This window comes from Cavia porcellus, unplaced genomic scaffold, assembly GCF_034190915.1.
Source record: "Cavia porcellus strain 051 isolate PalLab524CR breed Dunkin Hartley unplaced genomic scaffold, mCavPor4.1 scaffold_2, whole genome shotgun sequence".
Taxonomy (NCBI): domain Eukaryota; kingdom Metazoa; phylum Chordata; class Mammalia; order Rodentia; family Caviidae; genus Cavia; species Cavia porcellus.
Window position 1 is genome coordinate 13,153,930 of NW_026947485.1, and position 16,985 is coordinate 13,170,914.

The window sequence follows — 16,985 nt, forward strand, 5'->3', positions numbered from 1 at the left end:
AATGTAAGACGCATTAGATTCCTAGGCAGAGAAATTATATTCCTCAAGCAAATTAAGTATTATCTTAAAAAAACAGAACTCAAACAGTACTCAGATAATCAGGTTTCAAACAAATGAAGAGTCGCAGTAAGACCTATCTTTAAAATTGGGATTCTATTTGTCATAGTAATATTACATATATATCAATAGGACATAACATTTTTAAAAACCTAGGGAAAGTATTGTAGTAATTTTCTTTAAATTACTAGATTTGATTAAAATAATCGTGATAAAATAATTCGTCTCTATTCAGTTCCAGACTTTCTTGCTCTTAAAATTCTGTGGAACTTTTTCACTGGATAGAGAAAAGATCTAATCATCACATCGCACATATTCACAAAATGAAACAATATGAAGAGAATAACATCTATCAGGTGAAATTCTAGGAACTGTTCTCAACAAGAAGGCCCTGAGAGGAAGCACTTTTGCCAGACCTTCTTCCAAATGCTACATCTAAGAGATAAACACACCTTAGGACATGCAGGGTTTCTTGCTGTTTCAATCATTAGTGCAGATCCCATTCTATCCCTGTATTAAATGAGAAGAAAAAACTGGTATCAAAATGAATGTATCTCTTTAACAATCAGGGACTGCTCCCCTGTGGCTATGTCAAAGGGCTATAAGGGACAAAAAAGAAATATAATCATCTCTTCTAAGGGTCTTATAATCTAATTGATTCATGTGAAACAATAGGTAGTTATTCATTAAACTCTAATTCAAAGTGCAAATATCTATGGTTCTTAGATGGATCAATCAATACAGGCTGCAGTAACCAAAAAAGATGTTCAGAAGTGTACGCATAGTTTGAGAAAGATACCAAAAGACAGCAAGGAAATATACTGAAAGCCAGCAAATATATAGGGCAAAGAAATAAAAGAAGAATAAATCTTTTATTTCCAGGGTTCTACTGACAGGATGAAGAAGTTTTGTTGAGATAAGACTGCAGAAGTGCGGGCAGACTAAAGCTACCTAAAACCAAGTGAAGACATCCAGACATTAAGGGTGTACAGGCACACGCAGGTACTGGGATGTAGCACATGTAGGTGTAGAGTCAATGTCATCCAAAAATTGCTTTTACAATCATCTGAGCTGGCATTTATATCACTGCAACAGTACAGAAACTTCTTGGACAGTAGTTTTTACAACGTAAGGGAATTTAGCTTCAATGAAGATTTTATTTCAATTAAAAAAAAAAATCTCCTGATCATGAAAACTATGGTTTTACAAAGCTTTCTAATGAGCCAAACCATTTTTCTAATGCCATTATCACACAACAGTCATGTTTTTTTCAACTAGAATTAGTGAATTTCACATAAAGTATTTACCAATTGCTCAGTGATCTCCCCTTTATAAACTTTTCTAAGTATTAGTATAACATACTCAAACAATGTTTTCCAAAATAGACAAGATTCTTGTCTCTCTCAACCTTTTCTCCTTTAGAAAAAAAAGGACATTTATAAAACAGGACAGTGAACAATTATTAAAACAAGCTTTGCGGCAGGAGGTTCGCCCTGAGTTGGAGGCCAACTCAGACTACATAATCAAGTTCAAAGCCAGCCTGCATTATACAATGACACCCTGCCTCAAAACAAAAACAAAAGACAAAAAATTAAAATATGTTTTAAAAATAACTAATGACATTGGGGATGGAGGTTTAGCTCAGCAGTGTAAATGCCTGCTTGGCAAATGCAAGGCTGTGAGTTTGATCCCCAGTACAAAAAAAACCCCAAAAAACCAAAACCAAAAACCAAACATAGGCAATAATTTGTGATAAATGTCAAATAAAAATGCAGGATATCCAACTACACATATGTTAATACCCCAATGTTTAAAGTGAAATGATTACACAAACAAAATCCATACACACTCATTTATTTGTAGGAAATCTAGACAAAAACATTAATGTTTAGTTGTTGTTTTGTTTTTGCTGTTTTTGAGAAAAGGCCTCACCATGCGGCTCAGGCTGGCCTTGAAATCTACTTTGTAGCTCTAGCTAGCCTTGAACTCACAGCAATACTCCTGCCTCAGCCTCCTGAGTGTTGGGATAACAGGTGTGTGTTAATAGGAACATTTTAAAAAAGAACAATCGTAACTTACTTGAGAATCTTTTCCCATGTTTGGCTGTCATAAAATGCATGGCTCCAACTCATCTTGACTGTACCCACAATGACGTTTTGTGAAAATACATCTGATCCTAACTTCCGATAAAGTTCCTCACATTCATCCAGTGGCATATGAAACAACCCCAACATGAAAGCTAACACAGCACCTGAAAGAAAGAACTGTGAGCTTTTAGACTGTGAGCTTTTACTGGCACTGATGTTACTTGCACTTATGCCTGTAAGACCTCCTGAGTCACTGACCTGGCTTAACTTCTAGCCACCTCACCCAGCGCAGACGACTTAATTTCTCAAGTCCCAATTTTCTCAAATGTGAAATGGGGATAAAGATCTATCTTCCTACCAACTGTTATCTATCTCTTATTTTACTCTTTCTTTTTAATTTGGGTTTCTCATATATCAGAAACCATGCAATATTTAAGCTTGTGTATCTGACTTACTTCACTTATCACTAGGGAGAGGACAGGGAAGAGAAGGAAAGGGGATGAAAAAAGAAATTAAGGTGTGCTATACACAAGTACCAGCTCCACACGGGAAGGTAACCATGTGTTGCAAATACGCACTACTAAAAATAAATAAAATGGGGATAAACAACTAAAATGCCTAAGTTCTTTGTATTAAGCTAACACATGTAAAATTTTACAGGGTCTCAAAAAGGCCAGATAAATGATATCCCAAAATGATAACACTTTTAAAATATTTTAAAATGTTGCAACACTAAATTAAATACATGTAAGTCAGAGATCACGGTAGATGATGGCCAGATATTAATACATTACTTAGTTTTAGTCACTGAATATAGTACATTGAAAACTCACCGATTTAATAAGCAGTTACTATGTCAAGTTGGTCCTAGAACCAATGTAATTAAAGAAATCAGTTACTGTGTACCTCCTTTTAAATGCACATTTATCTACTAGCTGTAATTGGTAGGTCACACTGCCACCTAGTGTGTCCACTTGGCCTAACCCTGAGGAAAGAAAGGAGACCACTTTGGGGTATGGAGCGCCCACAGGACAGGGCAAAGACCTGCTCGTTATTACCACCCAACCTGAGACTGCAACTAAACACAAAGGAAAACCAAGACATCACTACCATAACACAGTCTGAATGTTTAACTTATTTTACTGTAACTGGTATACCAATAAAAGATCAGACAAGTTATGTTTTAAAATTACACTGTTATAGCTTATATAATAGAAACTATTTTTTAATTTGTAGAAATTTTCTAATTAACACAAAAACTTGCAAATATGTTACTTTTAAGATACATGAGGATAGAATTTTAAAACTGAATTAACTATTGCTAAGTTATTACATCTTTAATATACTGTACCAACTTTAAAAAGAGCAGTTGCAAACTATAAAAAATGAAAAAAGAAAATTATGACAACACAACCTAACATCAGTATAAATAAAACATGTGAAAAAGATACACTGTAAAACAGAAATGTACATATTACATAAACTGATCCTTTACCTCATAAATGAATCTCAGTTGAGATTCTCTTTACTGAGCTTTCTCTAACAGTGGAGTCAAAGCAACAAGTTAGTTTCTAATATGTTTAAATGTCTGAATTCCTAGGACCATTCCAAATGTTAGAGGAATGATCAGGGTAATATTTTCAAAAGAACACTACAGTTATGGGAAATGCTCTTTAAGAAGTTTCCAGAGTTAAGTTGACTTGGGATCCACCTATCATTTTCCTATTTGAGTCACATTTCCAACATATTATAACCATTGAACGTCGTCTTTAAAGAACTCATTCTACTGTAATCCAACATTTTCTATCCTAAATACTGTTCTGCTGATTCCATATACCAATGGATTCCTCAGGTTTTTAGATCATCCCTGTAATTATTCCCAGTTTGTAATGACAAGCGAGCATCAATTAACACTCTTTTGGAAATAATGGTCATGTTCAAAACTAATGATGTAGAGAAATCACTTGATTTTGTTTGTATTCATTTTTAAACTACTGTTGTAACTTAAAAGAATGAGAAAAGTTACAAAGTCTATGACGTGAAATACTTCAAAGAATCAACAACTGGGATCAGTTTTGCACATCAAAAGCAATCAACAACGAGAAAAGACAATCAGGAGTGGGAAATTTTAACCAATTGTCCCCCAAAGGACTGACATCTAGAACATATAAAAAAAACAGAACCCCTAAATTTACAGGCCCAACCCAAAAATGGGCATCTGAGATGAATATGCACTTCTCAGATGAAGATACACAAATGGCAAATAAATACATGTAAAAATGTTCAACATCACTGGTCATTTGAGAGATGCAACTTAAAACAACACTGAGCTTTCATCTCACTCCAGAAAGAATGTCTACCATCAAGAAATCTACCAATGGCTGGGGATTTAGCTCAGTAACCTAAGACCATGCCTAGCAAGCACCAGGTTGTGAGTTCAATCCCTGGTACCAAAAAAAATAAAAAAAAAAAAGAAAGAAAGAAATCAACCAATAACAAATGCTGGAAGGGGCTGTGGGCTCTCACTATTGGGGAGAGTGTAGACTGGTGCAACCACTCTGGAAATCTGTGTGGAGATTCCTCAAAAAACTAGAATTAGAGGTCCTAATCCACCCAGCTATTTCCTTTCTGGTTATCTTACCAGAAGAATCAAAACACTGTACCATAACGATATATGTGCACCTATGTTTCTAGCACTACAAACTGTGGTAGCTCAATCTTGGAAACAACCCAGATCAACCTATCAACTGAGGAATGGATTAAAAAACATATGGAATTTTTACACAATGGAGTACTGCTCAGCCATAAAGATGGATAAGCTTGAGACTTTTACAGGTAAATGGATGCAACTTGATACCATACTTATAAATGAAATTATGTATAAACATCATACTGTCTCCCTGATAGGAGAAACTAAAAAAGTAAATTCTGAAACATACAACAGACGTTGTGAAGTGGGAAGAAATTCTTTAAAAGGAAAAAGGAACGAGGTTGGGTAAAAGAGGAAAGAATAGGAAAGGGGGGAAAAAGTCAAACTCATGACTGCCTGCTTGCAAGGCAGGCGCTTATGTTGCTGATACTATTATTGTCTCTTCTCCATTGAAAATGTTTGTGTTAATATCAATTAGAGAAATTTTTATGCTTGTATCTTGAATCCTGAGCAACTACTTAAAGATAACAACATGTGATCTATTAACTAATGTTATTCTTATAATACTGTTATGAAATTTTGTTTTACATTTTTCCATTTAAAAAAAAACTATGAATGTAAACTAACATGAAGTGAGAAATTACCAGGTCAAACAGTAAAATTCAAAGTAACAATCACATTAAATTGCCAATTCTTTCTATACAAACAAAATCTTACTATATGTATACCACTAGCAGTGTGTAAAAGTAGCTTTCTCAAATTTTATCAATTTAAATTATGATTTCAAACAACATAAAAAATGATGTATAAAACAATTTCCTCACTGAGAGACAAACCTCACAAAAGGGTAAAATCCTATCTTAGATTTTCTATTGGTTCCAATATAGCGAGTACTGATCTTCCTTCTATTTTATCTACTCTATTTACGATGACAGTTCCATAAAACAACAGCAATTTGTCCAACCACGGTGGCTTACTGAAAACGTATTATGAAAGCACATAAAATTCATTTTTGAATGTTAATCAATAAAGATTTTTAAAAGTTCATAAAGCAAACCAAAGGGTTATCATCATAAACACACACACCACCCATGACATTAAGGCTGACTGTGTAGTGTGCTTTTCTTTAATGTGCTGCTATTATGCACTGCTTCGGTGCTGCGGATAATTACCTGTGCTTACACCACAAATGTAATCAAAGAGCTGATGAACTGGCTTCTGAGTTAGTTCAACTAATTTCCGCAGAGTCTGAAGAGCAACCACACCCCTGTAGAAAAGATTAAATGCAAAGTGGGAATTCCGGTCTTGAGGAATATTAATTCAAGTTACTGAATCAAACAATTCTATAAACTGCCTTTGTAGCTTATATGCTAACATCAAAACTAATAATATAAATTACTATTGACTGACCGAAACTGAGAATCCCTGTTGAAAAATCTAGAACTTAAAGGCTATAAAATCTGTGCAATGGTAGTACATTTAAAAATTTATATTAGTATCTTTAAAAATACTAACATAACAATGGGATGATACATTTTGTTGTTGTTTTTGGGTTTTTTTTTTTTTTTTTTTTTTTTTGGTACAAGGATTGAACTCACAACTGCGTGCTTGCAAGGCAGGGCCTTATGCCACTGAGCTAAATCCCCAGCCCTACATTTTTTAAAAACATCTGAACTCTCACCAGGCATGGCGGTGCATGCTGTAATCTCAGCACTCAGGAGGCTGAGGCAGGAGAATCACTGTGCTATGTAGTCAGTTCAAGGTCAGCCTGAATTACTTTAGTGATAAACAATTCAAATTTGAAAACAAGGTGTCTTATAAAAAACAGAAATATTAATTTAAGGTGGCAAATGAAGAATTAAAGATAATACCAAGGACTGAGGATTTAGCTCAGTGGCATAAGCGCCAGCCTTGCAGGTTCGCGGTTGTGAGCCCTGGTACCCCTCACAAAAGATAATACCAAATAAAACATTTAACTATGTGATCTCTATTGTCTTTCAGTATACATCACACAGAAAACACTGATGACAATATTAAAATAATCTTGACACTTTTAGCTCTGGTTTTTTCTTTTCTTTTCCACCCAAGTTTTTCTAATCACTTATATAATTAGGGGGGAAATATTTAAAAATGAAGTATTTGTAAATTAATTCAAAATGAGTTTTTAAAAAAATTACACATATATATTTATTTGCCAGGTTGTCATTTGCATAACACTGTACTACCAGTTGTGGCTCACACACACAGAGGTGTATTTTGGTTTCTTTTACTCCGAGCCCTCAGACTTAACTGCCTTCCACACAAACCTCCCTCTGTGGCTAGTCACCGCAGGGCCTCTGACTCCCTGGGTGGCTGATCCTTGCTTCAGGGAGATGCTATATGGATCACAGAGTGCTCAGTAGCAACTGCTCCCTTCAAATGAGATGTAAGTGAAAGTACTCCAGTGTGACAACAAAAACATGTCCAGACAATGTTAGTGTTATGGGACAGCGTCACCTCCACCAGAGGATCACTGATCCTAACTTACCTTCATCTTAACATACTCCTAGATTTCTCCAAGTTCCTTCACTAATTTCTTCCCTCTATGACCAGTAAAACTCTTTTCCTAACAGATCAAGTATTAGTCACAACTGTCTTTTCACCATACCTCTCTCATTTTAGCCATCTGAATGTCCCTCAATGTTCTTCCTTTACATCTGTGCTTATGTATTTCTCACTTCTTAAAAAAATCTATCAGGGTCCTTCTTTAAAATGCCACTTTTAGGCTATATTCTTTTACTTTGCTTAATTTTTTTTTCACAGTTCCCACTACTACTCAGTAAGTTTTTTTTTATTTTTCCATGTCGCTGTTTTCCTCCTCTGGAACGCAAAAGAGGATTCTTCCTGCTCCTTCGGAAACTTCTTCCTCATTTAACTATCACGTTCCTTATTCTCATCATGTGGAACTGATTCTGTTAACCATGATGATTTTCTACAATTCATTACCACTTTATACAACACACGGCTGATGCACACTTCCTTGGATGATTTCATTTTTCTAAGAAACATCCACTGAGATCTTCTAAAATATTGGCCTTTTGCTATTTGAGCGCTTCTATGCAGAAGCATGTAAGCTCACATCCAACATGCCTAACATGCCCAGGACGTCTTGGCCAGCGCCACTCACTTCCTGTCTCTGTCATTCTATCCCAGTTCCCCCCTGTGCTGTGTTTAGAATGATTCTGTCCTAATTATAGTATATCTAGTCTCCGTATTTCTTCAAAACAAGTTTAGTGTATCTTTCTTCCTCCTGAAAAATTCCCACTGGCACCGTTCTAGTACTTCAGTGTCCTGTTCCTCAATTTTTAAATCATTTATCACTCAATCCTTCTTTCACACCGTGTCACACCATATAGGACTTAGGTGACAGGTGAGACTGGGGAATTTAATAAAAGATAAAGAAGAGAGAAGTGTGATCGGCAAGGCAGGGATAGAGAACAAAATCAGAGAAATTAAAGGAAAAAGTGGTAGGCCGGGCACAGCCTGTAAGTCTCAGAGGTCAGGACAGAGATGGCAGGAGCTAAAGCCAAGCTAGAAACCATGAGTGGAGAGTTTCAAAAAACCAAGCCATCAATCTAAGCAACACAATGGCAGAAATGAGATCATCTACGACAGAATAAGCATGAGTGGACTGCCAGAAGTAAAAATGAAGTCTGACAGTGAAATTATCTCCTGACCAAGGAAGCATTTACCTCTGGTATGGTACCAAACACGTGGAGCAAGGAAGTCAGCAAGGACACAGACGCCTGTGCTCACCATCCCTCATTAAACGCTGTTAACTAACCTAACAAAGCACGCTAACATTGTAATACTGCCAAGATTTTACAAGAATAATGGTTGATAAGCTTCCAAATTAATAAAAAGGTCTAAAAAGGTCAAACTAAAATATAAATACTAAACTAAATCAAAATGAGGTGACTCAAGCATATGATAGAGTTACTGAGACTTGAAGTTATAAACAAAAAACATGATTTCATATTTTAAAATTTTAGTTTTATAGTGATACAATTTATCAAATCAGATGTTTACGACTCCTACAGCTGAACTGCATCTGTAGTTTTTAGAAGGCAATTTTCTAACCTTACCTTGTTCCTCCTCCATCTATTGAGAGAATTCGGATTCCTCTCCCTTTCACGGGATCCACATAACCAATTAAGGCCAAAATTTCTCTAACTGCAGCCTGAAGAGTTTCATCTTTAGTTTGTCTTAGTCGTAATAAATATGGTATAATTCTTTCCTATGTTGAGAAGAAAAATATTTTGTTGCCTTTATCGATCAAGAATGAAACTGTATAATTAAATTTTAATTTAACACAAATAGGTCATTAAAACTTTAGACTTTCAAACATGAAAAGATCTAAAATTAAAACTAGTACTGGTTCCATATGTGAATTTTATGTCCTGTCTTAAAAGAGTAATTATACAATATAAACACTGGCGCTGCAATTAAAAACTTGGCAAACTTTAGGCAATTTAATAAATATACTGACATTCCTATTTCATATAAATGTCTAACCTGAATATATAGATATTACTAGTAACAGCATGATTTATAGAAAATGGTGCAATTACTGAACACACAATTACATGTATGATAAAGATCACAAAAATTTTAAAATAAAAACTTAGTATTTTAGTGCAAGGCAAAACCTGATTATGTAAATCAAAAATTACCTTGACAGCTACTCCTTTTCCTTCAGGAAATTCTAGAAGATGAAAAGTCAGTTCTTCAACCCTAGTAATGCAGAGCTTTGGGTCTGATGTTCTTCTTAACGCCTGCACTAACGCCCGGGTTCTGTTATCAATACTCACTCTTGCAATAATCTAGAAAGACACATTAAATATTCGTGATTAGCATATGACACTTGTAACAAATGGTTAATGTTTCATTAAGAAACGAAACTTACACGTTTGACACAATTAATCCAATTGAAACCGCACTGAGTAAGCACTTGCCTTTTCCCTCTGGAGAGACGCTCGCTTTTTCTCCTCTGCACTTCCGTCAGCCTGCTCCGGTTTAACAGGCTCTTCCTGTTCTTCTGCCTGACTCTTGGAGTCATACTTTAACTTGGGGACGAGGCCACCGATATAGCCACCTACTAAAGCCTGGACACCCTCCGTGGGGCGAGAAAAAAAGTTAGCGATGCTCTGTTTCGTGGAAACTGGAAGAACCTCTGGTACCCCATTTGGGCCCGCAGGCTTGGCCACGGAACCGACGGAAGGCGGCGAGCCTGGCTCACCAGTCAGGATGCCAGGACCAGGAGAACTGGGTTTCCCTTCTTCAGTGTTTCCATTTTCGAGTTCTGCTTTGTCCTCAAAATGTTTATTTTCGGTTTTTGGAGACATTTTTTCCTCACGCTTGAAGTACAAATTAATGTGATTTGATAAAAAGTAGAATGATTCTCCAAATTTTGTGGTTATATGACTTGTATAATGAAAAAGGCTTTGTTTACCTGTATCTTCTTTATCTATTAGGTGATTTTTCTCTTCTGCAAAAGGACTCTTTTCAGCTGATTCGTCGTCACTGTATTTTTTCAAAGATTTGATGCCTTCTTCAGTATTTTTCTCTTTTGACAAGCCACTATCTGATACTTTTTTTAATATTCGAAAACTTGGCTTAAATTGAGCTAAACGTGAAATCATTTCATTTTGACTACCAAAAACAGCTTTTGAAACAGAATTCAAAGTACTTTTAATACGAGACATGCGAATGCTCACTTTTGTAAGTCCCTTGGGAGCAGAAGTGCTAAGTTTCCAAATACCAACATGTAAACCATGGCCGCTTGGAGAGTGACAGGGCTTACTGCAGGAACACGCTTCACTTTTGGTCCACTTACATCTTAGCCTGCTTGTGTGAAAACCTCTTTGTAGACTGCGATGGCTTATCCACCAGTAATGTCGAGGAGAGCACACAAAATGCAGCTGCTTGCTTCTCTGCTTTCCACAAAGACTTCTCACATTACTAAGGAGGTAAATATATATATCTATGGTCAAACTAATAGACATAACTATCATTTATTTTCTGTATGACATTATCTCATTTCATTCCTCAATGCTTCATTTATGAAATGCCGCAAATCATGGTCTTACCTAAAATAGAACTTAAAAAAGGTAAAATCAAAATTGGGTAAAAGATAAAATACAAGAATGTTTTAACAATTTAGTAAATTGTTTCAAAAAGGATTATTTCAATATGACTTATATAGATTTTAAACTAATAGAAAATAATTCATCTTTCAGTATTGAGTCAATAAAAAGAAAAACTGGGTAGTACTGAGGCAGGATAGAAGAAATCAAGACAGGCAGAGAGATGACAAGGTATATACTTGTATTTTTTTTTTTTAACTGCAACTTTGGGACAGAATCAAAGTTACTTAAGGTCATTCGTATCTGTACTCCCTAGGCCTGTTTATGCTTCTTTTCTTCTGGGACCTTCACATCCAAACCCCTTTAAAGATACTTCAAACTCATATACTAGCTTAGTTGGTAACATAAAGAACAGAAATCGGACCTTAAAGTAGACAAACAGATTCAAAGACATTTTTTAGTTCACCCATCTTTCTTTTTTAAAATTTTTATTAGGATATGCTTATAATACATAATGATTACACCCATTTTTTAAAAAATACAATAGAATGTATACAGGATAAGCTCAATCTGTGAAAATGAAAAAACATAATTTATCACTTCAATAAGCTAAAAAAAGAATAATTTATTAGTCTACCAATAGCTGCAGAAAAAAACATTTGACAAAATCCAACACACATTCACTGTCAATAAACTGAAATAGAAGGAAACATCCTCTACTTGATATACACTACCAAAAAACTAAGTAAATATAAACAAACAAAACCCTAAAAAGAAAAATCCTATAGCAGGTATCATAACTAAGGGTAAAAATTACAGCTTGCTCACTCAGATTAAGAACAAGTCAAGATGTCCCTTCTTACCACTGCTTTTTATCACTGCACCACAAGTCCTAATGCATGAAGACACAAAAAGGAAATACACAGACAAAAAGTTAAAATATGGAAAAGTGTTCTCTTATACCAATAATGAACCAGTGAAATTCAAAACAAAGCACACTACCCTTTAAATTACAATCCCCCCTTAAAATGAAAATACTTTGGTATAAATCTAATAAAATGTATACAAGCTCTAAGTGAGAAAAAATATAAAACACTGAAAAAACCCAATGAATTAAATATAGAGATAACCCGTGCTCATGCAGAGTGGTACAGATAATACACTGTGGGCTGGAAGACCACTCTCTACCAACCTGAGTTTGGGCCAGACTCAAGGCCCAGTCCTCCTTCCACTGTTATGAGAAAAGCAGCAAATACAAGAACAAAGACCTAGGAATTCCCTGAAGCTCCAGGATAGAATGCATGCAGTTACATCTCTTGGCCTTCAAGAACTTTTTCCCCACCTGGACTTCATGAATGGCTCAGAAATACGGACTGCATCTCATGTTATAATTTAATCAGATTGAATCATTGGAAACATATGCTCACTGAAGCACTGAAATGACTCTGCACTCTGTCAATCATTCCTGCCAACTTTACCTAGAGACCCAAAGAGCGGCAGACGGATTGGGGAGCACTGAAAGCCTGATTAATCTTGTGTGCTATGCTATGCTTGTTTTCCCCACCCTCACTAGAACACCGCTTTTCTGTTCATGTCACCCTTATTGTTTCTGCTGGTACAGACCTTTCCCTGAGCACATCCTCCTGTGATCTTCAATCAATGCAACTGCTTTTCATTGACCATTGCATGGATGCTTTGCAAGTCATTGCTTGTTGTACAAAACAGCATGGAATCTATTTGTTGGATTTACCACACAGTAACAAGAAGGAAGACTCAATATTGTCAACTTGATTTACAGACGCAACATAATTTCAATCAAAATCCTTGCCATTTATTTTGTCAACATCAACAAATTTAAAGTTTATATGGAGAAGCAAAAGACCCATAGTAGCCAACAAAACATTGAAGCAGATTACTTACCACTGACACAGTGTGTTAGTGGTGAAAGATAAGCAAACAGATCCATAGCATAAACGGCTCAGAAATATACCTAATTAACTATAAGTTAAGTGTCTGGCAAAGAAGCAAAGGCAGTAAAAAATGGAACAAAGACAGTCTTCTAGACAAACAGCACTAGAATAACTGCGCCTACATGCAAAAAAAAAATTAAACAGGCCTCATAATCTTCACAAAAATTAATTCAAATGGATCACCAGTATGAATGTAAAACACAATCTATGAAACTCCTAAATTATAACACAGGGCAACATCTAGATAACCCTAGAAACGGCAATGACTCTTCAGATACAACACCAAAAACATAACCCATTCAAGGAAATAATACACGAGATGGACTTCATTAAAATTAGAAACTTTTGTTCTGTGAAAAACAATGTCAAGAGAATGAGAAGATAGAAAATATTTACAGGAGACATCCATGACAGAGAACTGATATATAGAACATACAAAGCATACTTGTTGGGGACCACAAAGTCACAGTGACTGGCTTTGCATATTTCCCTGTGGGAGGAAAGAAAGGATTGGGATTACTGGTACCACCCATCTGGGATTTCTCATTGACTCTTCCAAGCGTAAGGTCATCTATACCTTCTTAAGTCATTTAAAGATTATACTCAAGGACAAGACACTTCTAAACATAAGATCATCTATGTCTTCTTAAGTCATCTGAGGATTATACTTAAGGACAAAATACTTCAAATTTATAAGTCTTTAGATAAATTGTCTCTATTTTTTATTTTTCTCGAGGCATTCTAGAGACAATTGAGATTCTTGGCCAGATTCTTGGTCAGGTGATACACACTGATGCTTTTGAAAAGATGCACCACATTACAAGCTTGTGAGAAACTAGTCAAAGAGGATCGAGGCCCAGTTGACCTTCCTTGTGGACACGGAGGAGAGAAGAGCAAGCTGTTCTCCCTCTAGCAACATGACAGCATGCTGGCCTTGCAAGTTTCAGGGAAGAAGTCAACACAGCTGAGATCTTGTTTTGAGAAATACTTACCTGGTCACACTTTACAAGTAATGAAAAACAGATGAATTTTCCATTAACCTAATTGCTTGCTCCGTTGACTAAGCTGATTAGAAACAAGGTGAACCAGATGCTCAGGGCTCTTTGTCCACTAGTGGGAAGAGTCTTCTGGCCCCTCTTTCAAAATTACCTGTCCTCTCCTTTCATCTCTGTTCGCTTCCTCTGGTTAGGTGTTTGCAGTAGGTTGGCTTTCTGCATATACCCTCAAGAAAATGCAAATTCAAACACCAGTGTGATACCACTACACACTATTAGAAAGGCCAGAAACCAGGTGCTGACACCACCAAACACTGGGGAGGATGTTGCAGAACAGGAACTCTGATTACTAATGGAATGCAAAATGGTACAGCCACTGTGGAGAACAGTGTGGCAGTACCATTGTTATGTCAAGAGAATGAGAAGATAGAAAATATTTACAGGAGACATCCATGACAAAGAACTGACATCTAAAACATACAATGCAATACATAAATAAACGTATTTATCATACAGTCTTGGAATTGTGCTCCTTGGCATTTACCCAAAGGAGTTAAAGACTTATGTCCATACTTACATCTTGTATGTTAATATTTATAACAGCTTTATTCATAAATGCTAAATTTGAAAGTACCCAAGAAGTCTCTCGGTATGTGCCTGGACAAAATGGGACATAGTAGTAGTCCCTTCATATCCAGAGAGGATACATTTCAAGACTCCCAATGGATGCCTGAAACTGCAGATAGTGTGAATCCTATATACACTACAGCTTTTCGATAGACATTGTAAGTGGAACAGACAATGGAACATTCAGTGGTAAAAAGAAATAAGCTATCAATATGTTGAAAGGCATGGAGGAAACTTAAATGAGCATTACTATGTGAAAGAAGCCAATCAGAAAAAGACTTTATATTGTATGTCTTGATCCATTTGGGCTGCTATAACAAAATACTATCTTTCTGGAATCTGGGAAGTTCAAGATTTAAGTCACTAGCAGCGTCAGTGTCTAGTTAGGGATTGCTTTCTGGTTCACAGATGGTGCTTTCCAGCTGTGTCTTCACTTGGTAGAGGGAACTAGTTTGCTCTCTTGAGTCCTTCCTTAAAAGGGGCATTAATCCTACTCATAACCTAATCACCTCCCAAAGGCTCTACCGCCTGATACCTACCTTCACCTTAAGTGTTAGGATTTCAACATAGGTTGTGGGGACACAGACCATAACAGTAAGATTACAAATACATGACATTTTCAAACAGTTAAAGCCATGAAGACAAGCCAGGTATGCTGGTACATGCCTGTAATCCTAGAAGGGGCAGGGCTGAGTCAGGAGCATCGCAGTGAGTTTGAGGTAAGCCTGGGCGACCCAGTGAGTTCAAGGCCAGACTAAACTACACAGTAAGACTGTCACAAAAAACCAATCTCCTGAAAAATAGTAATTTAAGATAGATGAGATGGGAGGAAGCAAAATAACACTAAAATACAAGCAAACAAACAATAAGCAAGTAGGAAAACACAAAGAGTACGTTCAGAAATTGCAAACAGTATAGTTTTACTGCAGGACCTACAGACATTTTATGAGAAAAAGGTATAAGAATACTGTTATGGATTGAGAACTGGTGATCAACTTAACGCTAGCTGGATTACATCAGCAAGGCATTGAGCGAAGATGCTCCAACTGAGGAAAGTTGCCAGAATAAACAGGTGGAGAAGAAGGGAGATGTGGAGGGTTGAGGTGTTAAGGAGGCATTGTGGGTTCTCTTACGACTTGCTGTCTGAGCTGTTGATTCTCCTCGAGAAGCTCTGGTCCTCACATCGAGCATTGTTTCCTGGGTCCGGAGGGGAAGACATGTGCTGCTTGGTCTCCAGGATGAACTCGTCACGCTGCTTCCTGGCACATACCCGACTGTGCTTGTCATTGGAGGAGCTCGGGCCTCCATGTCACTGAGAACAGCTGTGGTGCCTTTCAGGATAGCCCTGGTCTTTGTTGTGAGTGTGACTTCTCGGCTCCAGCGTAGAACCCTCATCCCACTAGCACAGCTCCTTCATCCTGCTGGCATGGACTTTCTGGGTTCCACCGCTGACCTTTGGGTCTTCCCAGCACAGATCCATAAAAGAGACTGGTGTGAGTACTTCTTGTGGGCTCTGGACCTTCACTTGGACTTGTGGGAGGCATTGTTCTGAGCTCTGGGTTTTTATCTGGACTCATGTGGTACATTGCTGTGGGGTTTAGGCTCTTGACTAAATAATCTATGTCTTTGGTGTTGCAGATAGATTACCTGCATTTTCCTGTGTTAACTTCCAGTGACCATTATAAAAATATTATAAATTCCATGTCCTAATCCTAGTTGTTCTTTGTGTACAACCCTGGACTACAACAAATACTGAGAAAGAAGAATGAAGACTCTATTAAATTACTAGGAATACAACATTGTTGAAGCTGGAAGTGGTGGTGCACGCCTGTAATTACAGAACTTGGGAGGCTGAGGCCGGAGGATCATTGCAAGTTCAAGGCTAGCCTGGGTTACAATGTGAGCTTGAACTTCACAGTGAAACCCTGACTCAAAAAGACAAAATAAACAAAAAACCTGACACTGAACCAAAATCTTCTTTCTACACTGCATGTGCACATATTACTTTAAAAAAAAAACACTCAACTGCACACAAGAAGCCTGTCTGCCTTGGCTCTTCTGACCTTTTCATGGTTTACAGACAATGTCATAAACCAGATTAACAGAAAAGCGCTGCAACTCCCACCAGACAAACACTTCATGGCCTGGCATGGTGGTGCATGCCTGTAATCCTAACAGTTAGGAGGCTTACATGGAGGACTGCCCTGTTTAAGGCCAGCCTGAACTCCACAGTGAAAACCTGTCTCAAAATCAAGAGAAAAAAAAAAAAAGTATTTCCTTAAATAGAGTTAGAGTCCTTCTGGATAAACAGCCATGCTCAAAACCAGTAAAGGGAAATCTACAAGTTGAACTTCATTCAGGTCTGCATCTAGTCATACTACCTCCATAGTGCTACGCAAATGAAAAGTGGTCAGCTATGCAGGCAACCTCATCATTTAACTGAAACCACAAGGTAAGGGCCCTGCAATGGGACA

The 16,985-nt window shown here is 36.9% G+C and overlaps 1 protein-coding gene across 4 annotated transcripts in view; it reads right to left on the bottom strand.

Moving 5' to 3' along the window:
* The window catches only part of Pnpla8 (patatin like phospholipase domain containing 8), a 38,941-nt gene that overhangs the window by 17,598 nt on the left and 4,358 nt on the right, over positions 1–16,985 (bottom strand). For 2 of the 4 annotated variants that reach the window (XM_003469780.5, XM_013152459.3), the window contains 6 exons: positions 9,789–10,922; positions 9,507–9,656; positions 8,919–9,070; positions 5,967–6,061; positions 2,137–2,308; positions 510–567 (listed from right to left, as the gene is read on the bottom strand). In XM_003469780.5, coding sequence (XP_003469828.3) covers positions 510–567; positions 2,137–2,308; positions 5,967–6,061; positions 8,919–9,070; positions 9,507–9,656; positions 9,789–10,847 — 1,686 coding nt within the window. In that variant the 5' untranslated portion in view covers positions 10,848–10,922. The remainder of the gene's footprint in view (positions 1–509; positions 568–2,136; positions 2,309–5,966; positions 6,062–8,918; positions 9,071–9,506; positions 9,657–9,788; positions 10,923–16,985) is intronic. The other 2 variants (XM_063238650.1, XM_063238654.1) reach the window with 1 other exon arrangement.